Source organism: Onychomys torridus, chromosome 23 (genome assembly GCF_903995425.1).
Source record: "Onychomys torridus chromosome 23, mOncTor1.1, whole genome shotgun sequence".
Taxonomy (NCBI): domain Eukaryota; kingdom Metazoa; phylum Chordata; class Mammalia; order Rodentia; family Cricetidae; genus Onychomys; species Onychomys torridus.
In genome coordinates, this window is record NC_050465.1 from 20,531,492 (window position 1) to 20,555,978 (window position 24,487).

Sequence of the window (24,487 nt, forward strand, 5' to 3'; positions counted from 1 at the left end):
GACCTACATGTCCACCAAACAAATTGGAAAAGATGCTGTGTGCTCTAGGATACTAAGCCTAGTGGCTAACCCAGGAACTCCCATACTTCTCTTGAATGGAAGAAATGGAAGGTGAAATGTTCCTATCAATTTGGCACCATCCAAGGTCCTGAGCATCCAGCCTATGCTTCAAGACCTTGGGAAGCTAGAGACCTCTCTACTACAACCTTATCCCTGGCTTTTGAACCAGCTCCATGTTTACTTGTGGAGTTGATTCCATGGTGGCCTGACATGAGGTTCTTACATTATCCCCTCGCCCTCTGCATCAAAACACCATCAGCCTAAGCAGTGGAGTTGAAGTGGAAGGGGCAGAGAGGAGCAGAGAGATGGGAGCTCCATACCTTCACATTTCTAAGCGGTGTATCCCAGAAGAAGCTTTAGCCCCAACCTGAGCCTCATCTAATATAGTTATGGGTTGAATTGGGTCTTCCCCGAATTTATCTGTTGAAGTCTCAACTTCCTGTATGTCAGAATATGGCTTTCTTGGCACCAAATCTTTAAATAGGCGATTAAGGTAAAATGAGGCTGTTAGGGTGGATCCTCATCTGAGCGGGGCTGTTACAGGAAGTTCAGACACCTAAACAGACCAGCAATGCATGGACGCAAAGATGCCAACCACATGACAAGAAGGCAAGAGAGGAGGTTACCTCAGAAACAGAGTCTTTGGACACTTTGATTGTAGAATTGTGAGGAATAAATATCTGATCGTCAAGGTCACCCACTTGTCTAGACAGACAAATGAGCTAAAATTTGCACATTTATTTGTACTTTACCACACCCATGATCAGAAGGCTTGTTGCCATCTCAACTCCAGCAGCCCATGGGTTGACTGCTTCCCTACAAGCTTCTTTCAAAATCTTGCTTATAGATCCCTATGCATCCCCTGCTAATGGAAAATCCTCCCATGTGTTACAAACTTGTCCTTGTGTTAGCTGAAACTAGCTGAGTAGCTTTTACCTACTTTTGGATGAGACTGTTCGATCTTGTGGTAGTTTGTAGGGGTAGTGCTACTGTTTGCTCAACTGGCAAATGTTCAGGTAATTTGTTTTATTTTGTCATGGAGAATTTTCGCTTGTGTATGTTCCAATTCATTTCTTTTATGACATTTGGGGTTAAAAAGTCACTTGTCCCACAGGTTTTCCCCTGTTTTTATAATTCCATAATTTAGTTGTATTTCTTAATCTGACCTACATTTATTTTGATGGTATGCTAGTGGGATATAGACCGGCTTTTCAAATAGCGAACTTTCACTACACACTATTCTGAGGGAAATCCACTCAACGGTCCATTCAGTGAAAACACTCCATTTTCTAGGTTATTACATATCATTGTTTATTTTTCTTCCTCATCAATGCCATTGTCTTGTAATCACTATACTAATTATATATCTAGCTACCTAACAGGGCAGATCTCCTTCCCATCCTTTGCATTGAAGACTCTTCCTATGTCTATTCCACTCAGTGAATCTTAGTACTTTGTTATATTCTCCCAAACATACCATTGAGATATCAGTTAAAATTATGTTGTCTATCATATCTTTCTAATGAGAAAAACAGTGTCACTTTATTCAACCCTCTTTATTATATACCTATCAAGGACTATTGCTAGGCATTCTATACTGTTACTATTGTCAGTGATGCCCATTTTCCATACTGATTTTTTTTTTTTTTTTTGAGACAGGGTTTCTCTGTGTAGCTTTGGTGCCTTTCCTGGAACATCACTCTGTTGCCCAGGCTGGTCTCAAACTCACAGAGATCCACCTGCCTCTGCCTCCCAAGTGCTGGGATTAAAGGAGTGCACCACCACCACCACCACCACCACCACCACCACCACCACCACTGCCCAGCCATACTGATTTTTAGTTATTAAATCATGTGAAAGCTATTGATTCTGGAATATTATTCTAAGTAGTGTCACTTTGAGGAATTTTCTTATTGATCCTAACAGGATCTCCTAACCCTTCCTTCTTTCCTCGTATTTTATTGCATTTTTGAGACACAGTCTCTCTACATAGCGTTGGGTGGCCTGGGACTCACTATGTAGACCAGGGTGGCCTCAAATTCACAGATCCACCTGCCTCTTCCTTTGAGTGCTGAGATTCAAGCATGTGCTACCATGACTGGTCTTCCATTATTTTGTAAGGCTATAGTTAGATTATCATCATGTACAGCCAATATGATTATGTGGGATCCTTATTATAAGTGCTTCCATGAGAGATTAAAAACTATTTCTTCACTTATTTTGTTTAAGTTCATGCTGTTTCCCAGCAACACAGATGTCTGGCTTTCTGTAAGAGAACGGCAACTTGATAGGCCGCTCTCCAATGGCCATCGAAGGCACTAAAAGTGGGAAATCTGACAGGCATAAGTCAATAGCATAGCTTGCATTCTTGGTTCAAGCCAGGCCATCAGACCGTTAGAGCGCCACACCACTGCTTTGCGTTGTCTTGGCCCTATAGAATTTGCCTTCTTGCCTTGGTTTCCATTAAGACATTCTTAAACCCTGGTCTACATCTAAGGTCTTGAATCTACAGTTACACCTGTTTGTTAAGGGTCTTTTCAGGGTATTGTCTATGATAACACAGTAACTTTGTTACAACTTTTTATTGACATTACCACATTCCAAAGCCTGTTTATTTCAGGCGATGGCATCTGGGGACTGAGTTTCCCTTTTCTCTCCCATTGCTGAAGAAACTCAGAACAAAACTTGCTGCTCACACAGAGCGATAATTTATGCCCTCAGAGCTGACATAGTATTCCTGCGTAGTTCTAATTCCTCTTCCCTGCTGTCTCATCATTAATGCTTTTGTAGGTCATTCATTCTGAGTCACTTTTGGAAAGAAGGCCAAGCGTATAGGTTATTTTCTTTGCTACTGTCATGTGATTAATGTCACTGTTGCAAAGGAGCATGTGACAGGTGTCTCTAAGGAAGGTCAGTGGTGCCCAGTGGAAGGTGGTAGGGGCTGTCCTACTCTGACTTACCAGGGAGATTGTCACACAAGGATCTGGAGCAAGGGCTAGAGGGTACACATACTTCCCCAATGAGGAGACCTACAATCAGCCCCTAAAACTAGCTTCACTTCTTGAATCCATGTAAATGTTGGATTGCCACATTTTAAAAAAGGAAAGCTGATTTTTTTTTAATGTTTACTAATACTTCATATTTTAAAAATATTTTGAATCACTGGGTGGTGGTGACGCATGCCCTTTAATTTAACCCAGCCCCTGCAAGGCAGAGGCAGGTAGATCTCTATGAGTTCAAGGACAGCCTGGTCTACAGAGCAAGTTCCAGGACAGCCAAGGCTACACTGAGAAACCCTGTCTCGAAAAACAAACAAAAAATACTTTGAATCACTAGAAAACAGGATGGTTCCAGAGTGGCACAAGGGTAAACAAGAGTTGTTCAGTGGTGCAAAGACTCATTTATTTGGGGTAAATTCTAGAACTCTGCTATACAATCTAGTGCCTCAAGCTAATGATATGGCATTGGGCACTTAGAATTCATTGAGGGTAGGCTCCTGTCAAATGTTTTTGACGCAACAATAACATTAGCAACAACAAGAATAATTAGAGCAAAGGAACACAAAGTAACTTCTGGAAGGTTACAGGCATCACAAGTGAGTGAAGCTGGCCAAACCCATCTAGTCTGTCTTGTAAGGTAGGGCCAGCTCTAGGTATCAACTAATCCTCTACAGGCTGCTTAAAAGATAATAAGACCTCTGAACCCAGTTACTACCCAGTCCAGACCTGGTCTTTGGTTTTTGAGACACCTGAGAACAGGAATCGAGAACCCAGTTACCAAGAGACAATTTAAGCAATTTTCCACCGAAGTAGTGATGTCATAATGGCAACAATGATTACTCAGACTTAAGCCTCTGAGAAGCCTTGTTTAGAATTCTGTCTTGGATTTTGTAAGCACCGATTAATGAAACAATTCCTACAAACCGGAAACAGCCTTGGTGTGTGGATCTCTGTAGCATTTCTAGTACAAAAGAATAGCAAAGACATGTGACTCAGTCCAATCCTTGGTTTCCAGAAGTTTCTTATCAAAACCCCTAAAGACCTGTGAGCAGCAGAAAATACATGGGACAAGGACTTTCCACTGCCCTTCAGTAGAATGATCACCTGATTTCCAGGGTTACTGTAAATAATCAAAGATGAAGACTTTCAAATGTGAATTAAAAGAAAGGATTGAAAAATAAGATAGCAGGACTTTCTATCTGATTCTACCCAAGGAATTTCTAATCTTACCTCCTTTCTTTTCTTTTTCTTTTTGCCAAGAAAAAATATGGCCATTCTTTGCTTTGATTCAGATAAAAGGTGGGCTTCCATGTTTCTGATAGACAAACAGAGCCATTTGGGAGAACACATTTGTTTAATCTTTTTTTTTTTTAATTAAAGAGAAATCAGCTATTAACTCATTTATGATGTTCAGAATATATGATTACTTTAATTCTTCAATGCTTGCTTCCAGTTTTTCCACAAGGGCACCAGAAAATTCACCCACCTTCTCTTCCTTTTTATAAAACTGGAAAGTTGGGAGGCAAAAAACATCACGGTCCTGCACCAGCTGTTCACAGTCATCAGCGTCCACTTCCAGGAACACCACGTCCTCATGTTTCACAGATAGAGAATGGAAATACGGCCGCATGGTTCTGCAAGGCCCACACCACGAGGCAGAGAAGTCCACAGCCACCAGTTTCTCCCCAGCCTCTTTAAGCGCCTCCTCAAATTCCTCCTTGTCTATGACCACTCTCACAAAGTCTTTCTCTAGAGACTCCAGTTCTTCCAAGTGTGAGATTTTGCTTTCCTTGGGTAGCTCTTCATCTTCTGGGGACTTGATAATATCACCTTCCTGGGACTGGATGGTGTCTTCTGGGGACTTAGTGATTTCTCCCTCCTTGGACTGGACTTTTAAGGGCTTGTGGATTTTAACATCTTTGGACAGGATGGTGTCCTGTGAGGACTTGGGGATGTCACTCTCCTTGGACTGGACTTTTAAGGGCTTGTGGATTTTAACATCTTTGGACAGGATGGTGTCCTGTGAGGACTTGGGGATGTCACTCTCCTTGGACTGGACTTTTAAGGGCTTGTGGATTTTAACATCTTTGGACAGGATGGTGTCCTGTGAGGACTTGGGGATGTCACTCTCCTTGGACTGGACTTTTAAGGGCTTGTGGATTTTACTATCTTTGGACAGGATGGTGTCCTGTGAGGACTTGGGGGTGTCACTCTCCTTGGACTGGATGGTGTATTTTAAGGGCTGGTGGATTTTACTATCTTTGGACAGGATGGTGTCCTGTGAGGACTTGGGGATGTCACTCTCCTTGGACTGGATGGTGTATTTTAAGGGCTGGTGGATTTTACTATCTTTGGACAGGATGGTGTCCTGTGAGGACTTGGGGATGTCACTCTCCTTGGACTGGATGGTGTATTTTAAGGGCTGGTGGATTTTACTATCTTTGGACAGGATGGTGTCCTGTGAGGATTTGGGGATGTCACTCTCCTTGGACTGGATGCTGTCTTTTAAGGGCCTGTGGATTTTACTATCTTTGGACAGGATGGTATCCTGTGAGAACTTGGAGATGTGACTTTCCTTGGAATGGATGCTATCTTTTAAGGGATTGTGGATTTTAGCATCTTTGGACAGGATGGTGTCCTGTGAGGATTTGGGGATGTCATTCTTGTTGGACAGGATGGTGTCTTCTAAGGACTTGGGGATGTCACCTTCCTTGGATTGGATGGTGTCCTCGGATGACTTGGGATAGATGTTGTTTGCTGCAGGATTGTGGGTGGTCTCTTGTTTGGGATGGGTAGTTTTTGCCAAGGACTTGGGTACGTTGTTATGCTTTGTCTGTGCATGGTGGCCTGACGTCTTAGAAATGTTTTTCTGTTTTGGATTATCAGCTTTGACCGAGGGCTTTGAGGTGTTGCCCTGTTTCAGCTGTGTTGTTTTTGCTGAAGACTTGGAACTATTTCCATGTTTAGAATGGACGGTATTTTCTGGGGTGTCACTAACCTGTTGTGAGATCTCAGACTCCTCTGTGGACATATGGAGTGTGTTGCTGACCATGGGAACAATGGCCTTCTCTTTGGCCCACTCTGTGTCCAAGAACCCTGGGACCAGAAGAGCCTCATTTTTGGATAGAACCTGTAATGGATTTTCTGAACAAAAAATAAATAAATAAAGTAGAAATGCAAAAGAAGAAAGAAAAGACTGAATATCTAAACCAAGGAAGACTTATGCTTAAAGATTTCATGAATGAATTGTATGAATAATGTACAAATCTGAGTAACTTCATTCATCAGAGAGCCAGGCACCAGTGATGCTTATGTGGGTCTCAAATGTATTTCTTGCTTTAACAACAACTTTCCTTTCTCGGTTTAACCCAGCCACCTGCTCCCCAAATTCGTGGGTCCCTAAGGTAACCAACCCTCTTCCTTCTTACCATTGGTGTCAATTTCCTTTGCTAGCCCTTGATGGTTTAGTTTCATGACTGGTTCTTCAGGGGCTCCTGCTTGAACACTGTTCATGTCCAGCCCCTTGTCTTGACTCATTTTTGGAGTGGGGGGTCCTTCTTAGGGTTTTCTTCTAGAGCCAAACTAAGAACAAAGTGTGCTAACAACTTAATGCTCAGGCGGCACTCCACAGCTGATGTTCCCAACCAGGACTCCGACAGTAGCTTGGGAAAGCTTCATGGCAGCCTCAGTGCTGGTTGTCATGCTGTGGGATGCTGTGGATACATAAACAGGCATTATTTCCTCAAATACAACCAACCACTGAGGTAAGATCCATTGTGATCAGCACCTTACAGATGGGAAAACTGAGCCTCAGAGAAGTTATATGGCCAAGATAGGTCAGGGTACAAAGCCTATGCTCAAATATTATTCTGGACTCTACTCTTTGCCAAATAGTCTGTCTACACCAGGAGTATAAACCAACTTTCTTATCATCTTCCTCCAGGATTTTCTAGCACCAGATTTCTCTTTATGACTCATTGTGTTAGTTTCTTTTTCTAATACCGTAACCAAACAACTGAAGCTAGGTACTTTGCAAAAACATGAGATTTATTTAGATCATTGTTCTGGAAATTTAAAGGGATGGCCCCAGCATTTGGCTCTTATGAAGGATTCGTGGCAGATGGATATGAGGTCCCCACAATGAAGAAAGCACAAACAAGAAAGTCACATGACACAGGAAGCCAGAGCGTGGAGAAGAGCTATGCTTACTCTCTTAGTTAGGGTTACCACTGTAGTCAAAAACATTACCAAAAGCAACTTGGGGAGGAAAGGGCTTATTTGACTTACATATCCTGAATCACAGTCCACTAAGGGAAACTGAGGCAGGGACTCAAACTGGGCAGGAATCAGGAGCTGATGCGGAGGCCATAGAGGGGTGATGCTTCCTGGCCTTGCTTATCTTGGCTTGCTCAACCTGCTTTCTTATAGAACTCAGGACCACTAGCCCAGGGATGACACCACCCACCATGGTCTGGGCCTTCCACATCAATCACTCGTTAAGAAAATGCCCTACATACTTGTCTACAGCCCAATCTCATAGAGGCAATTTCTCAATTGGGGATTGCTGTGGGATAATGTTCTTGTACACTGTAAAGATTTGTCCCTTGAATTGGTTTAATAAAACGTTGATTGGTCAGTAGCCAGGCAGGAAGTATAGGCGGGCCGACCGACTGGGAGAATTCTGGAAAGAGGAAGGACAGAGTCAGGAGTCGCCAGCCAGATGCAGAGGAAGCAAGATGAGAATGCTGCACTGAGAAAAGGCACCAAGCTAAACATAGATAAGAATTGTGGGTTAATTTAAGTGTAAGAGCTAGTTAGTAATAAGCCTGAGCTACCAGCTGAACATTTATAAGTAATATTAAGCCTCTGAGTCAATTATTTGGGAAGTGGCTGCTGGGTATTTGGGAACAGGCAGGCAGAAGAGAAACTTTGCCTACTAGTGATCCCTACTCTGAGATGACTCCAGCTTCTGTCAAGTTGACATGAAACTAGCTCACGTGCTCTCCTCACAAGAACTGACTTAGGATTATGAGAACTACCTGAATCCCTTCTGAAGGAAGAATCCACAAAGACCTATAGACCACCTCTCAACATCCCTTTACTAGAGCCAAGTTTCCAACTCAGGAGCAAACTACAGTACTCAATATAACTATCTCCTATGTGTCTGCTCTGAGGAACACCACATGGCAGCCAGTATGCATTTCTTGCCAGACACCCTCTTCTGGTCCCCATGAGCCCTACTTAATTCCACCATCCTCTTACCTTTCATCTGAAGAGCAGCTCCCTGTGGCTAGTCCCAGGTGAATCAGCCAAGGGTACCTCACTATGCAAAACTGTAGTCAAATTACCTTTCCACAAGGCTCAGGGTGGAGCGAAGCAGTGAAGTTGGCCTAGAATGCATGGACCGAGTTCCTGTCTTTAGCAACACACACACACACACACACACACACACACACACACACACACACACACACACACCTTTGCAGATAGAATTCTGTTATTTTGAGGTCACTTGCTTGTTTTCCACATTTACTCTGTATAGCACATCTAGTCCCAGAAATGTATGTGAAAACGAAGTTTTGCATTTAAGAAAAAGTTTTCAATTTAATTTTATGTATATGGCTGTTTTGCCTGCATGAATGTCCGGGCACCACTTGCATGCCTGGTGCCCACAGAGGCCAGAAGAGGGCATCGGGTCCCCTGGAACTAGAGTTAAAGGCAGCTGTGAGCTGCCATCTGGGTGCTGGGAGCCAATTCTATGTCATCTGGAAGAACATCCAGTGCTCTTAACTACTGAGCCATCCCTCCAGCTCAAGTTTTGCATTCTGACATATTCTTTTTTTTTTTTAAACAAATTTTCATATTTCTTTCACCACACTATAAGAAATCAGAATTACGAAGGTTGTCTAAAGAGTGGCGTGCCTGTGTTGTCTGTAGACACTTGACACGTCTCCTAGTCGTGACTTCATTATCACTGGGCTTTGGCATCAAACATTCTATTAAGGGAGAAAGTAATGCTGGTATCAGTAAATTCATTTTTCAATCGAATATATTTTATCTGTTCTTTAACAATTTCAAACAACGTGCCTTGATCACCTCCCCACCTCCCCTCTGCCCCCAAGCCCTCTTCCCCTCCTCCCCAGGCACTCTCCACATATTTCATTCCTGGCTTCATGTCTCCTCTTTTGCAGCCTACTGAGTCCGATTGGCACTGCCTGTTGGAACCCTGACTGGTCTTGTTGGCTTGGTCTTGTGTAGGGAGCTGCTGTGAGTTCGCAACAGCCCTGTCACATCCAGAAGACAGCATTCCACAGTGCCCCTCCCCGTTCCAGTTCCCTTTCCCTTTCATTCTCTCTGCTCTCTCTTCTGTGATGATCCATGAGCTCTGTGTGGTGCGGAGGGCTGAGGCCCAATAGGTCACTTATTCTTGGCTCCTAGATGGTTGTAGCTGTCACAAAAGGGATGAGTGTGGTGATATTGTGTTCCCCCAAAATATTGTGCATCCTAATAAACTTATCTGGGGTCGGAGGACAGAACAGCCACTAGCTAGACATAGAGGCCAGAAAATGGTGACATACACACCTTTAATCCTAGCATTCGGGAGGCAGAAATCCTTCCGGATCTCTGTGAGTTCAAAGCTGCACTGGAAACAGCCAGGCACGGTGACTCACGCCTTTAATCCCAAGAAGTGATAGCATAAAGGTATTTAAGGCGTGAGGACCAGGAACTAGAGCCTGGCTAAGCTTTTAGGCTTTTGAGCAGCAGTTCAGCTATGATCCATTCTGGATGAGGACTCAGAGGCTTCCAGTCTGAGGAAACAGGATCAGCTGAGGAATTGCCAAAGTGAAGTTGCTGTGGCTTGTTCTGTTTCTCCAATCTTCCAGCATTCACACCAATACCTGGCTCCGGGTTTGTTCTTATTAATAAGACCATTTAAGATTCCTGCTACACTTGAGCCTTATTCATTGTGATGTAAACTTCGTTCCTGGATGTGGGCTTTACAAGGCCACAGGAAGTGAGTAGGTTGTGACATTATGATGTAGATGAGACTTCCTAGCTGAGAGGAAGAAGTGAGACCATCTCCTCTTCCATGCCCTAAGTGGGGAAGCCAGAAGATAGACACATATCTCCACCTCACCCCTCCAGCTTGAAGCATCAGAATAGATGTTGGTTACATAAGCTCACAGGAAAGCTGAAAACAATGGTCTCGTGTTCTTGGGGGTGGGGGACAGGTCCGGGGCAGGAAGAGCCCCATCTAGATGGATTCCAGAGCCTATATCCAGTACTTGTTCCATCACAACATGGGCCACCAGCAGAAGGTGAGTTCATGCCTAAGACAGTGGGGCAGGCCCTGGCCCTTCCAGCACACAGTGGTGATGCCAATGATCTAGCATGTACCTGAGTGGGGCTGCAAACACTTAGAGCAGTAGACCATGGAAGCCTAGAGAAAGCAAAGAGGCCATACCACTGGGAAAGGGGTTGTAATCAGAGGCAAGAATCACTCTGTATCAGAAAGAGTGCAATGTCTCCTGCTATGGTGAGGGGTTGCTTGTGCTTCCCAGCCCAGGGCTAAGCAAAGTCAGGCCACTTCACATGAGAAATCAGCAAGAAGTCAGCGTGCCAGGCATAGTGGTCCCACATAGATCTGTGCCCCCACCTGCATGGAAAGGAGAGAAACCTGAATCACGGGGCTGATGCTACAGTGAAGAGAGCCCTGGGTGCTGAAATTCTACGAATGGGCACATTTAATTTGACAAGCCTGCTCCTCCCAAACCCCCACTTAATCCCATTGAGGAAAGGCCCAGAGGGAAAATTAGATCCATTTTAGAAAACACTTGAAGCTGCATTACACCTGCCTATCTTAGCGAAAGAGGAAGTCTGCACTCGCCTGCTGCTGTCTTGGAGATCTTGGTTGTGTGTGAGGCTTGGCAAAGCTGTACTGTTTATTTCTCTCTGGCTTATACAGTTCGTGGATTTCAAGACACTTGAAATATTGATAGCACTGAAGAATTTCCATTCCACTTGTCATAAACAGATGCTTTCCTTCAACACAGGCACGTCTCCCAGTTGTCAGGAATCCTTATGTGAGTCAGGGTGTGTCCTAGGAAGCAAACAACAGCTATTTTCAGCATGAGATGGTTTAGGCAGTTATGAAATAGCCTGAAAGGATCTCATTTGGTCTCCAAACAGTGCACGGTACTACAGAACAGACCTGCTCATGGGACTGCAGCCTCCAAGACTCCAGGAAGGCAGGGAGATAGGAGGCTGCACTACCACCACCCAGGCTGGCTTCAAGAACTTTCTACTAGAGATGCAATCGACAGCCTCTGGATTTCCTCTCAGCTCAAAGCTGAAGGTAAACATGGGCTTTTGCTCCTACATTCCTTCCTACTAGGCTCCCATGGGAACAAGCAGAGCCAGGTGTGAACAGGAGCAGAGCCAGGTGTGAACAGGAGCAGAGCCAGGTGTGAACAGGAGCAGAGCCAGGTGTGAACAGGAGCAGAGCCAGGTGTGAATAGGAGCAGAGCCAGGTGTGAACAGGAGCAGAGCCAGGTGTGAATAGGAGCAGAGCCAGGTGTGAACTGTGGCCTCCTTCTCAAGCAGGTTCATCACCAGGAGAATCTAAGATGCACCTAGAACCCAGCTGCAAAGGGCCACAACTACAGCACCAAGCAGCCTGCCAGAAGGAAGCTGGGATTCACACTGAGAATTCACTTCTGCCTCTACAGGGAGAATACTGTGGACTGGTCTCCCATACGCTAGGCTGGCATAAAGTGTGTTTGATTTACATAACAGTACAGATTCCTGACAGAAGAACTAGAAAGCTGATATGTGGAATGAAAATAAAAGCGACCCATTTTGTCTGTATTGGTTATTGCTTCCTGCTGCATAGACAAAATATCTGTCAGAAGCAGGTCAAGGTATATGTTGGCCCACAGTTTCAGAGAGTGTTCAGTCATCACAGCAGGGAAGGCATGGCCCAGCAATTTAGTGGCAGTGGAAGTCCATGGAAGAGGCTTTTTCATGTGAGCAGAGAACAGGACTGGAAACAGGCATGGGCCATAACCATCAAACACCATTGTAGCAGCCTGACCTCACCTTCCAAAGTTTCATAATTTGTCAAATTCTGCCATCAGCTGGGAGCCAGATTTTTAAACATGAGCCTGTAGGGACTGTTAGCCAGAGGCTTTCCTGTGTCCCACCTGGTTTTGTGGCCACTTATAAAATAACCATTCAGAGGCTTGATATTAATTACAAACCATTTAGCTTATAGCTCAGGCTTATTATTAACTAGCTCTTACAACTTAAATTAACGCATTTCTATTAATCTGTGTATTGCCACATGGCCATACCGTTACTGGTCTTCTGGCATTTTGCTCCTTGAGCAGCTGGATGGCATCTGCCTGACTCCTCCTTTCTTCTCCCTCTATCTCTGCTTGGATTTCCCACCTGGCTCTCATCCTGCCTTACCACAAGCCAAAGCAGCTTTATTTATTAACCAATGGAAGCAACACATATTCACAGCATACAGAAAGACATCTCACATCAGGGAACCATTTCAGACAAAACCCACTCAATGCCCATCTTCAGAACTTATTGCTATTAGTATTATGACTCATACTTATATATGCTTATATTTTCTTTCCTTTAAAAATAATTTATTATTACGTATGTGTTGTGGACACATCTGTGCCACAGCCTATATGTGGAAGTCAGAGAACAACTTTCAGGAACCAGTTCCCTCCTTCCATTATGTGAGTCTCAGGGATCAAACCCAGGTATTGGTAGCCAGGGGGACAGCCTCCAGCTACCACCAGGGTAACAAAAAAAAATCCTAGAAGGCAGCGAAGGCTTAGCTTGAACTGTTTGGGAGGCCCCCAGGCTGTGGGACCAGGACCTGTCCTTAGTGCATGAGTTGGCTGTTTGGAACCTTGAGCTTACACAGGGACACTTTGCTCAGCCTGGAAGGAGGGGACTGGACCTGCCTGTACTGAATCCACCAGGTTGAGCTGAATCCCCAGGGGAGTCTTTGTCCGGGAAGAGATGGATTGGGGGAGGGAGGCTGGGGGGAAGGCAGGGGCGGGGGCGGGAGTGGGGAGGACAGGGGAACCCATGGCTCATGTGTAAAATTAAATTATAAAATAAAATTTAAAAAATCTCTTGTTCCACATAGTTACATTCTACATCGTTACATTCTTTTATACAGCCAAGTTACATTTCACATTGTTACATTCTCCATAAATTCTTCAAGTAGCCATATACCTCTTTTGTGCAGTTACATCTACACATTTCTTCTCTCTACTGTTACATTCCTTCACATATGACATCTTTTATTCACTCTACTCATTCTCTCATGAACTCACTCTCTCACCCTACTCTCTTGCTTCTTATCTCTTACACACGTCTTTCTCTCTGTCCATACAGCTACATCCCTCTCTCAGCTCGCGCGCTCTCTCTCTCTCTCTCTCCCCCACACCTCACTCACTCGCCCACTATTCTTTACACAGTTCCTTCAGTTCCTTCCTCAGCACATACGCACACACATACACTCTCACATCTGCCCAGCTCTTTTTACAGTCCCTTCACATTGCTCTGCACAGCCCCTCTCTCTACAGTGCTGCTGCTCCTTTCACAGCCAAAATCTGGACATTATAAGTTACATTTTCAGGGCCTTACCCATTCTCATAACAAGATAACTCGCATAGTTTCTCTTAGGCTAGTAATGTCACAGTGACCCGTGCGCGTAGCTCTAAGTTGGTGAGGGATCCCAGACAGTAAACAATTGGCTGAACCTTGAGCGTTCGGGCTACGTGCAGAAAGGGAGCTACTGTAGGGAGCTGTATCTCAATGTAAACAGTCTGGCTTTGATTTAGCAATAAACAATACTATTAGTCTAGGAATTAGTCTTTGTGTATTTTCTGCAGGGGCAGCTTAGTCTGTTTTGAATTTGTTCTGAAGGCTAAAATTAACTGTCTTAGTGACTGAGAAAAATGTTACTTTCCTGTGTCAGTAAAGAAGAATATTCTGGTATTATTTCTATGCATCAAAATTATACAGCTTAAACGGAAGTCATCTTCCTGACCGTCCACAACTGTAAGTGTGCCCAAAGATGTAAAACACACTACCAATGGGCTGTGGAGGTGTAATGGTGGCATAGTGGAAAGTTACAGACAGAAAACAACCAGTTTCTACAGCCGGTGACCCCACAGCTTTGCCAGGCGGGGCTCCTCATCAGGGAGTTATCCATCTGATGGGTCGACTTGTCACACAGTAGTTGTCACCTGCTGTGTACTCCCACGGCCCTCAGCACCCAGGTTGTCAGGCTTGGTAGCAAGCTCCTTCACTCACTGAGCCATTTTGCTGGCCTGATTATAGATAGAATCCAATGAGAACCTTCTTTCTGTTTTAAGAGTGATATTATTTCTAGTTATGTGTTAGAGGGTGTGCATGTGTGAGTGTGGGCACCCACCAAGTCCAGAGGGGGGCACCTGATCCCCTGGAGTTGGAGTGATAGGTGCTTGTGAGCTTCATGATGTGGGCAGCCAGGAACCTAACTCAGGTCCTCAGTGAGCTTTTAAACACTGAGCTCCTCTAAAATTTTCCAAAAGAGTGTTTTATAATCCTTTTTGCTTAAGAAGTGTCTTTCACAGCAGGAGGCCCAGGAACCAACCTCTGCCTCTTGGCTTCTTTCTCTCAATTGACCATTTCCTGTTCCTCGAGTCTTCCTGGTGGGTGCTTGCACAGAGAACTGAGTATTCGCTATATTATGGGCTTTTACTTCCAATCTCCTTAAGACTTAACCAAGTTGCCTTTCAGTTAGAGTTTGTCTGGTATGTTCCTCATGTTCAGACTAGAGTCGTAGGGAGGAAGACTGGAGGTAAAGTGCTATCTTCACCTTCATATCATAAATTAAATATATGTAGAGATCATACTACCAACAAGACTCATCTCCAGTGCCTTTGAACTTGAGCACCTGGCTGAGGGATTATTGTTCTGTTTCTCTGTTGAATGGTTATTTCCTTCCCCTTCCTTCCCTTATTGCACAGGAAAGGAAGGAAGGAAAGAAAGGAGGGAGGAAAGGGAGAGAGAGAGGAAGGGAGGGAGGGAGGGAGGGAGGGGAGAAGGAAGGGAGGGAGGGAGGGAGGGAGGTCACTATTCACAGCCATGCTCAAGAGGAATATCCTATATAAATCACTTAGAATTCTTCTGTTTGGGGGGTTTGTTCTCCATTTTTTCCATTCAGTCATTTGTTCATATGGAAGTTGATTCATGAATGTTCAATTTATACTTTGTTTTGTAATCTGGTACTGGGTTATTTCTTTCATCCTGCAGCTTGTCCCAGCTTCGGCATTCAAGAGCGTTTTCAAAGGGCTCCTGCCTCCCTTTGACATGAGCTTACCTTTGCAAATGTCTGTGCTTTCTGCTTACAAGATGTTTACCATCATCAGTACTGACTGCCAACACAGCAGTGGCCAGAATCGTCTAGGAGACAAGATTGTGAGCACCTGTGTGAGGGCTTATTTAGATTAGCTTCATTCAGGTCAGAAGTGTTATGGGGGTCCACCAGTGAAGACTACTCAGACTTGGGTTTAAGTCAATACAAAGTCTTAATGAGCCGGCCCAGCTGGTGCCTACACTGGCTATTCAGGATCCCAGTGGAGACCCATGTCTTTTTTCAGGGTGAGCTTTTAAGCACAAAAACCATATCCTGGGGGCACAGGCAAGCTTTAGCTTCTAGGGCCTCCTCTTGGAAGAGTCTGAAAACTAGACTCATACTATTGGGCACTCCATCAGGACAAAGTTAGGAGCAGAGGTCCTGTTTTGACTTCTAGTATGATGTTCAAAGCTCTCTTGTATGAATATTTACTGGGAACTCTGTCTGAAGTGGTTTTGGTAAGATCCAAATTATTTCTAAGTTTGTTGAAGTTTTCATACAAACATGCTATTTAAAAGATGATAAAAGCATGTGCCTTCTGGCCATAGTCCCATCGCCGTCTGCATCTATCGACCAGTGCTCACTCTTAAAGGGATCCAGCCATGGGAAATAGCAGACTCCTTCCTATAGACTGTTCACTTTCAGAAACAATGGCCCCGCCAAAGAGTAGAACAAATAAATGAAGAAGCCCCATTAACCATCTCTTAGAGCAGTAATTTGATGTTGAGAGTCACCATGCTGGACTTCCTGGGGAGGAACTCCATTTCCAGTATGGCACCCAGTGGCCTTTAGTGACAACAGATAGAAACACAGGTGGATTTCACAAGTTTAATGAGAAACAATTAAAGAAGACTCAGGTTCCATCTTTTAAACCAAGCTGCAAATACAGTTTAATATCTAGTAGCCACCGGCTTCACCTTGACCTCTGTGATAGCTAATCATGACTGTCAACTTGACTACCTCTAGAGTGGACTAAAACCCACTGGGCACAGCTATAAGGGATTTTCTGATTTGATCATTTGAGGTGGGAAGAACAGCCCTAAATCTGGGCCACACTTTCTGGTGGCAGCCCACATAAAAGGACACAGAGGACAGCTTTTTGCCTTTTGTCTGTTTGCCCTTATTCTTGATGGCAACTTCACCTGTCCTGCACAGAGGCATTCCTTCACTGGTATTAGAACCTGCTTCACTGGGACTCCAACTTGGACTGAAGACCAGCTGAGACATCTAGCTTCGTGGATTAGACAACTACAGAATCCTTAGCTTTTCTTTCCATCAGGAGATAGCCACTATTGGATTGTCCAGACCATAGCCTGTAAGCCATCCTAATAAACCCCCTTTTAATACATATAGATTCACTCTATAATAATTCTATTCCTAGAGAATCCTGGCTGATACAAACTCTGAATAAAGACAAAGGAGAGAGATGAAGGGAACTGTTCCCATAAGACTTTTGCAAACCGTTCACAGAAGATGCAAAAACAGAACATTGGAAAGCAAATGTTTGAGTCAAAAAAGTTTAAAATGCCACCAACCAGGACATGGTCCCAGTCCCTCAGCCCTCCCATCTAACCACACTTGATGAAATGGGAGTCATGTGATCCTAAGTCATTCCGCGCCTGCCAAAACACAAGCTGCTTGGGCTAGACACAAGTCTTGGTGGCTCTTAGCCTCTAGGACGGTGTGCCTCGTCACAGATGCTCAGTGGCAGCTGTACAATAGGACAGAAATGCCTGTGTCCTGTGACCTCCTCTTTTCCTTTTTCTTTTTTCGTTTTCTTTTTCTTTTTTCTTTTTTCTGTTGTTGTTGTTGTTTGTTTTTTTGAGACGGGGCTTCTCTTTGGAGCCTGTCCTGGATCTTGCTCTGTAGACCAGGCTGGCCTTGAACTCACAGAGATCCTCCTGGCTCTGCCTCCCAAGTGCTGGGATTAAAGGTGTGCGCCACCACCACCCGGCTCTTTTTCCTTTTGACCCTCTAAGGTACTACTTGATTAACTTCAGAAGAGGGAAGAGAATCAAACCATCATTTCACAGCTAGACTCATCGTGTTAAGTATATGATATCACAATCTTTGATAGTACTACTGGAACTTAATCCTAACCTACTGTCCCCAAATCGATAATGATTAGAAGGGTGAGGAGAAGCTGAGAAAAGAGAAGCAAATAGGGACTGCCAGTGGCCATGTCAGAGGAGCTGCAGACAGCAAAGGAGCTTATGGAACACAGCCCAGAGGATAACAAAGCTCCTCTGGGTGCATCCTGGAGAGGCAAAGCCCTGGGGGGATTGTCTCCAGAACACCCCTGGCTTCTGCTGTGTGTCCTCCTGCTTGCCACCGCCATGTTCCTGCTGTAGTTGGCATGGGGTGATTACCATATGTAGAGACCCCACTGTAACTAGTATAGTGTGATTGTTGCTTGGGAAAATCCACTTCTCACTAGGCAACTGACTTGCAGATCATAATGAAGATGATTTTTGTAAGAGCAATGATGATTAGTTAGATCTATGATTTATTTGGACTTTCTGAGTTAGCCTAAAAGATACAGATGGTTAGGACAGTTAGTAAAGATGATTAGAGAAACGGTTAGGTTATTCTGCCAATTGCTCTAATAAGAGATACAAAAAAAAAAAAGAGGCAAATACAGGCTAAAAATCACCTTCCCCTTTGTTAGGTGTGAGATTTGCAAAGGATGGAAAATAAAAACAAGGAAGTTTCATGTGTTGTAGAACCATGAATTCTGCCTGTGGAAAAACAGGCAGATGATTAAAGAAAACAATTATGTCCCTACACCCCAGGTTAGGCCTGAGTTCCTTGGTCGTGTAGCTTACAGAATTAATCACAGGCCCCAGTGCACACCTTGAAAAAGCAAAGTTGTGAAAGAAAATTATATGACCCTATTGTGTGTAAAGATAAGCATCTCTAACAGATGATTAGCTGACCACTCGTTTAAAGTTTCTCTAGAGTAGGATTACGAATAGAAATCTATCACACTGAAACCCCAAACAGCTGCATGCCCGTACAAAGGAACTGATTGAAATATACTAAGCTTGCTTAAAACATTGTTAATTAACAATAAAAGAATCATTGCTTTGGGGTGAACATGACATGGTGGGAAAAATAATTTAAAAAAATTTTTAACACTTGTGATTTTGTTTTTTGTTTTTAAGACAGGGTTTCTTTTTGTAACGGCTCTGGCCATCCTGAAACTCGCTTTGTAGTCCAGGCTGGTCTCGAACTCAGAGATCCACCTGCCTCTGCCTCCTGAGTGCTGGGATTAAAGGTGTACACCACTGCTGCCTGGCCATAACTTGTGACCTTAATAGGATTTCTTCTTGTAATCTTAACATGCTATCTTCTTATGTAAATAATTTGTTTTTGGAAAATATGTAATGAGGTCATGGCTAGTCTTATCTTGCATAGAAATGTTTGTCTTAGGTGGTATAAAAGGGATAAGGGGAAAATTCTGTAAGACAGGAAAAGATTATCCAGCAGAGAGAAAAATAAAACGAAAAATTAAGCTCGGGCCCTCAGAAAAAGTTTCCTGTGTGTGTATGTGCAGCTCCGCCAATGCCACGCCCTCTTTCCAGTTTCTGAGCTGCTGAAAGTTGTTCAAGATGAGCTTTACAATCAAGGGATGAGCTTTACAACAGAGAGGAAAGCAAGCCAGTGTGGAGGGGACAGGACCAGGGGTCACAGCTAGAGATAAAGGCTGGGCTAGACATGGGTTGTAGAGTTAAAGTTTCATTTGATTTGCAGTGGGGTGTGTGTTATCTGAGTGGGCAGTGTCTCTCCGCAGGCCCAGGTTTTGAACACTGGTTTAGTTGGTGATACTATTGGGGGTTTATGGAACCACAGAAAGGCCTGAGGGCCAAAGGTGAATTTCAGAGGAATCTGTTCACACTGGCTGAAATATTAAGAACCTATGAAGCTGGAGCTGCTGAGAGAATGTTGTGCATGAACTCACTAACAGGGTAGCCTGGGGTTTGGGCACCTGAGAAGGGCGCCTGAAGCAGGACACCCACGGGGTACCCCTATGAAGAGGGTGGGAAGCAAGGTCTCAACTCTGGGATGAAGTTAGGTCAGACCACAGTTTGGAAGTCAAACACCTAAAAATAATCCTTGAAACTCTAAAGTTGAGCAATAGCATCAGGAAAGTGGTATATTGAGCAATATCGGGAACATGTGTCCGTGTGTGTGTGTGAGAGAGAGAATGTGTGTGAGAGTGTATGTGTGTGAATGTGTGTGTGAAAGTGTGTATGAGAGAGTGTGAGTGAGAGAACAAGAGTGTGTGTGTGTGAGTGTATGAGAGAGTGTGTGTGTAAGTTTGTGTGTGAGAGAGATTGTGCATGAGAGTGTGTGAAGAGTGTGAGAGGAGTGTGTGAGAGTGTGTGTAAAAGAGCATGTATGTGTGAGTGTGAGGATGAGGGTGTGTGTAAAAGAGCATGTATGTGTGAGTGTGAGGATGAGGGTGTGTGTAAAAGAGCATGTATGTGTGAGTGTGAGTGTGAGAGGGTGTGCAGGAGAGAGTTTGCAGGTGAGAGCATTTGCGAGAGTGTTCCCATAAGTGTGAGAGAGGTGTGGAAAGTGTGAGGGAGAAGAGCGTGAGAGAATGTATGTGAAAGAGTGTGTACGTGTGAGTGTGCGTATGAGTATGGGGGTGAGAGTGTGTGCAGGTGAGAGTGTGTGTGTGTGTGTGTGTGTGTGTGTGTGTGTAGAGAGAGAGAGAGAGAATCTGCAGGTGAGAGCATGCACGTGTGAAAGCGTTCTTGTGTGAGAGCAAACGTGAGTGTGTTCATGAGCAAGTGTGCGAGAGAGTGTGTGTGAGAGAGAGAAGAGAGGAGAGAGACTTTTCCTTGCTCTGATGAAATACCTACAGAACAAGTTAAGGGGGAAAGACTTCTCTAGACTCACAATTTCAATGTTTCAACCCCTCAGAGGCAGCGGAGTGACCAGCAGAGCTGCTCGGCCCAAGGCAGCGGAGACAAAAGCCGAGAAGGAATACAGATCCCTGGTTCAGTCCCGGATTTCCGCACCAGATGAATGAAAAATTACATAAGAAAGGACGTGACTGCTCCTAGGTTTGGTGGAGGAGAGAATTCGTGGTCGATATGAGGGAGAGCATAGCCAGAGGCAGAAACATCTGGGTGAGTCCAGAATGAACATTACCCTGAGCTGAGCCTTGTAAGGAGAGGGGGAAGGGAGAGAGAGCCAGGAGACCAAGAGGCCTAAAGAGTAAAAGGGAAAAATATATATTTTTTTTTTTTTTAAAAAAAGACCACATAGCCCAAAATGTCTGGATTATATAGGGAAGAGCTGCTGGGGGAGGTGGAGAGGGTGGGGCATGTCAGCTACACCCTGTGTCTTAGGGTTTCTGTTGCTGCAATGAAACGCCAGGACCAAAAAGCAATTTGGGAAGGAAAGGGTTTATTCAGCTTATGCTTCCATATCACAGTTCCTCGTCAAAGGAAGTCAGGACAGGAACTCAAACAGGGCAGGAACCTGGAGGCAGGAGCTGATGCAGAGGCCAGACAGGGGCTTGCTTTCGTGGCTTGCTTCCCATGACTGCTTTCTTTTTTTCTCTTTCTTTCTTTCCTTCTTTCCTTCTTTCTTTCTTTCCTTCCTTCCTTCCTTCCTTCCTTCCTTCCTTCCTTCCTTCTTTCTTTCTTTCTTTCTTTCTTTCTTTCTTTCTTTCTTTCTTTCTTTTCCCTGTGTAGCTTTGCACCTTTCCTGGAACTCACTTGGTAGCCCAGGCTGGCCTTGAACTCACAGAGATCCGCCTGGCTCAGCCTCCCAAGTGCTGGGATTACAGGCGTGTGCCACCACCGCCCGGCTTCTGCTTTCATATAGAATCCAGGACCACCAGCCCAGGGATGGCCCCATCACCATAGGCTGGGCCCTCTCCCATCAGTCACTCATTAAAAAAATGCCCTCATCCTGACCTTGTGTAGGCATTTCCTCAATGAAGGCCCCCTCCTTTCAGAAAACTCTCTAGTTTGTGTCAAGTTAATACAAGACTAGCCAGCACTCCCTGTAACAAGTAGGGACTGAAGCCAGGACAGGGTCCAAAGCTACAGAGAAACCCTGTCTCGAAAAAACAAAAAACAAAAAAACAAAACAAACAAACAAACAAATAAAAAAAAAAAAAAACAAGTAGGGACTGAGGGATTCTGGGAGAACCTGCGGCCAGGTCCACTTTGATACATTAAATAGGCATCCTTGTCCCTGGTTTGAGCCCTATTAGATTTGTGAAACTGTGACCTTGTTTCTCTAAGTAGACTGGACCTTCCAGTTTCCACCAAAGCATAAATTTTGAATCTGGGGTTGGGGATTTAGCTCAGTGGTAGAGCACTTGCCTAGCAAGCACAAGGCCCTGGGTCTGGTCCTCAGCTCTGGGAAAAAAACAAAAAACAAAAAACAAATTTTGAATCCATCAGTAGGTCAAATGCCTGATTAGATGAGAGCGTGAACACCCACAAAAATAGCCAGAGGTGTGCCTTTCTAGTCTCCAAGACGTCTTTCATTTCAACCAAGTTGACTCAAGATTAACCATCACGAGAGGTTTGCAGAAGATTTCTGCACTGAAGCAGGAAGATTGCCTAACCCAGCAAAAGACAAGGAGAGTGAGCAGTGGGATAGAGGAACCGTGGAGCCCAAGACACAGACACCAGAAAAGGGAGCATCCAGGAGAGAAGTGGAGAGAGGGAGGCTGGAGAAGCCAGCAGTAGGTACATTTCTAATAGTCTTTGACCATACAAAATGAGGAGACCAAGTTAACAAGATTCACTTTCTTTAATCTTGTGAGTGCAAGAGAAAGAGGGAGTGGAGACGTGCGGCAGCTGTTCAAAATTAGCAAAGATGTAAGCACGAACATAGGTTGTCAGGAGCCGGGAGCAGTGTGCAGAAGTATAAGATGGAAGGACCAACCCTCTGGGCCTCAGAAACAAGTCAGGGCTTCTTTTTCAAACAAATAGAAAGACTGGGTATTTCTAAATCCCTGGGTTTTCAGCAGCTCAGGACCTCGGACCCTACAAAGTCTAGATTGCTGACCCCGGGTGCGTGAGTGATTTCCTAGGCATTTCAAAACCTGACTGAAGGCTGAGCAATGGTTGCCACAGCAAAATCAAGGACAAGGGAAACACACAGCAACCTTCTGGAAGAGTCAGACCAGCAGTTCATGATTAGCTATGGGTGAGTCAAACCAGCAAGCACCTTTTAATAGGGCCATTCTGCTCTTCCAGCCAGAGCTGATTAACCCTTAGCTCCCCGGGCAAAACGTGTTCTCCTGAGATGTGAGAACATGTTTCAAAATAGGATAGGTCTCAGCGAGAATACAGCTCGCCCTACTTTCTCACTGTGTAGAATTGATGTCGTTCAAGTTCTCCAGGATCCTTTCTTACAAATGAGATCAATGACATCTTATGATGTCACTGAGTGGGGAACTTCTTAGAATGTGCAAGGTCCTGGGTTCAATCCCCAGCAAAGCAAGAGAAAAAAAAATGTATATGCCTATACATTAGAACTGTGCATTTTTCTCAGATTTTTTGTGGACAAACTAAGATATAATGTGAAAGTAGCTCCTGGGAACTTGTCAATCAGAGTGGATTTCGTTTTCTGCAGCTTCCTTTCCCCTAGAATAACGAGAGTAAAGAACGGAAGAAATAATGGCAGCTAACATTTGACCTCTAGCCCATTTTCCTGCTCTATAATCTTGGGCAACTTTGCTTTGAGTCTCGGCTCCCTCATCTGTAGAACGGAGATAGTAACAGCGTCAATCTCATGAACGTTGGGAAACAGCAGCCTCTCTACTCATGGGAAGATTATTGTTTTTGAATTCTTGCCTGCTTCCATGGCCACCAGAACTTCTTTCAGTGGGGCAAAACCCCGTGGTTCCAGGCAGGTGGCACCGTGAGAGGCATGAGTATTGCTTTCCTGGGAGAAAGCAGCCTTGGAGTTTTCCTGGAGACCCAATGCGTGGCCTCAACTCAGACGTTTGTCCCCTTCGTCTCCGAGGTACAATCGTGAGGTGCGGTCCACAGCTGAGAGCACATTCTGTCTTGAGGGTGGATGCTTCCACCATCTAGAATTTTGTTTGAATTTCATAGAAGTAATATGAGGGTAAGTCCCGTAATCAAACATAGCAGTATTGTTGCAGATAAACAGTGAAACATTTTGGAGAAACAATGATTACAAAGTCTTACATCAGTCTAGGTCTAGTTGTGATGCTAAGTGGGCAGGCCTATCACAAGCTTGGAGAAAGTCTTTCCATTGGAACACTATCTGGGTCCCAGAAGTAAGCAGTGGGTGCCTGTGAAGGACACACGCACTTCACCCAACAGGGAACTTTGGGAGCTCGATCTGCTAAGCCTTCCACCATCCACAAGTCACAGAGCTGGAAGCCACATTCAGAGGGTTGGCTTGAAGTGTCTCAATCTCCACATGACATTGTCTTCCAAGACAGGGGAAGATAACAAAAAGAATGTGGTAACTGAGAAGTCAGGAGAGAACCAGGCTCGGCACCGGCCAAAGACCAAAGCTTTGGCTTGTTGTCTTAGTTCATTATTTACTTCACTTCATCTTGGAATTAGCTCTGGCTTGCTGTATTGTCCCCATTTCACAGGAGAAACTGAGGCCCGGGGAGGCTAAGTGCCTTGCTCCTCTGAGGAGTAGGAGTGGAGTAGACCCCCAGGATCTTGGTTCCTGCTCAGCAGGGAGAGTGTCTCTAAGTCAAGCCATCTTGTCTGCCGCTGGGATTTCTGTTCCGTCCTGCCATTCTTGATTTGCTTGTCTTCAGCCTCCTGTTTCTTCTCTATAAGTTTGGTGACTGGATGGATGGGTGGAGCATGGAGGACTAGTGCAGCATCTGATTCATAAGAGCCCTCAATAAATCCTTATCGGGAAAGTGAGCGGATGGACAGACAGACAGATAGGTTGCGGTGGGTAAAGAGATGCATGGGTGTCAAGGTTGAATGCGTGTATGAATGGCTGGGTAGGTAGA

General features: G+C 44.6%; 1 protein-coding gene across 2 annotated transcripts; it reads right to left on the minus strand.

Moving 5' to 3' along the window:
* Window positions 1-4,466: 4,466 nt before the first annotated feature.
* Window positions 4,467-8,463, minus strand: Txndc2 (thioredoxin domain containing 2). 2 transcript variants are annotated; one of them, XM_036173450.1, is made up of 3 exons: window positions 8,322-8,463; window positions 6,488-6,772; window positions 4,467-6,203 (listed from the first exon to the last, which is right to left on the minus strand). In XM_036173450.1, exons 2-3 carry the CDS (start codon window positions 6,594-6,596, stop codon window positions 4,483-4,485), a joined length of 1,830 nt encoding a protein of 609 aa, XP_036029343.1. In that variant the 5' UTR covers window positions 6,597-6,772; window positions 8,322-8,463; the 3' UTR covers window positions 4,467-4,482. The 2 variants fall into 2 exon arrangements, with proteins under 2 accessions (XP_036029343.1, XP_036029342.1); XM_036173449.1 differs by lacking the exon at window positions 8,322-8,463 and having other exon boundaries at window positions 6,488-6,817.
* Between the last annotated feature and the right edge of the window lie 16,024 nt (window positions 8,464-24,487).

Bases quoted from the DNA above. Each gene is read 5' to 3' on its own strand.
- Txndc2 (XM_036173450.1), bottom strand. From the start codon at position 6,596: ATGAGTCAAGACAAGGGGCTGGACATGAACAGTGTTCAAGCAGGAGCC. The intron at 6,204-6,487 runs GTAAGAAGGAAG...TTTTTTGTTCAG, and splicing joins AAAGGAAATTGACACCAATG to AAAATCCATTACAGGTTCTA.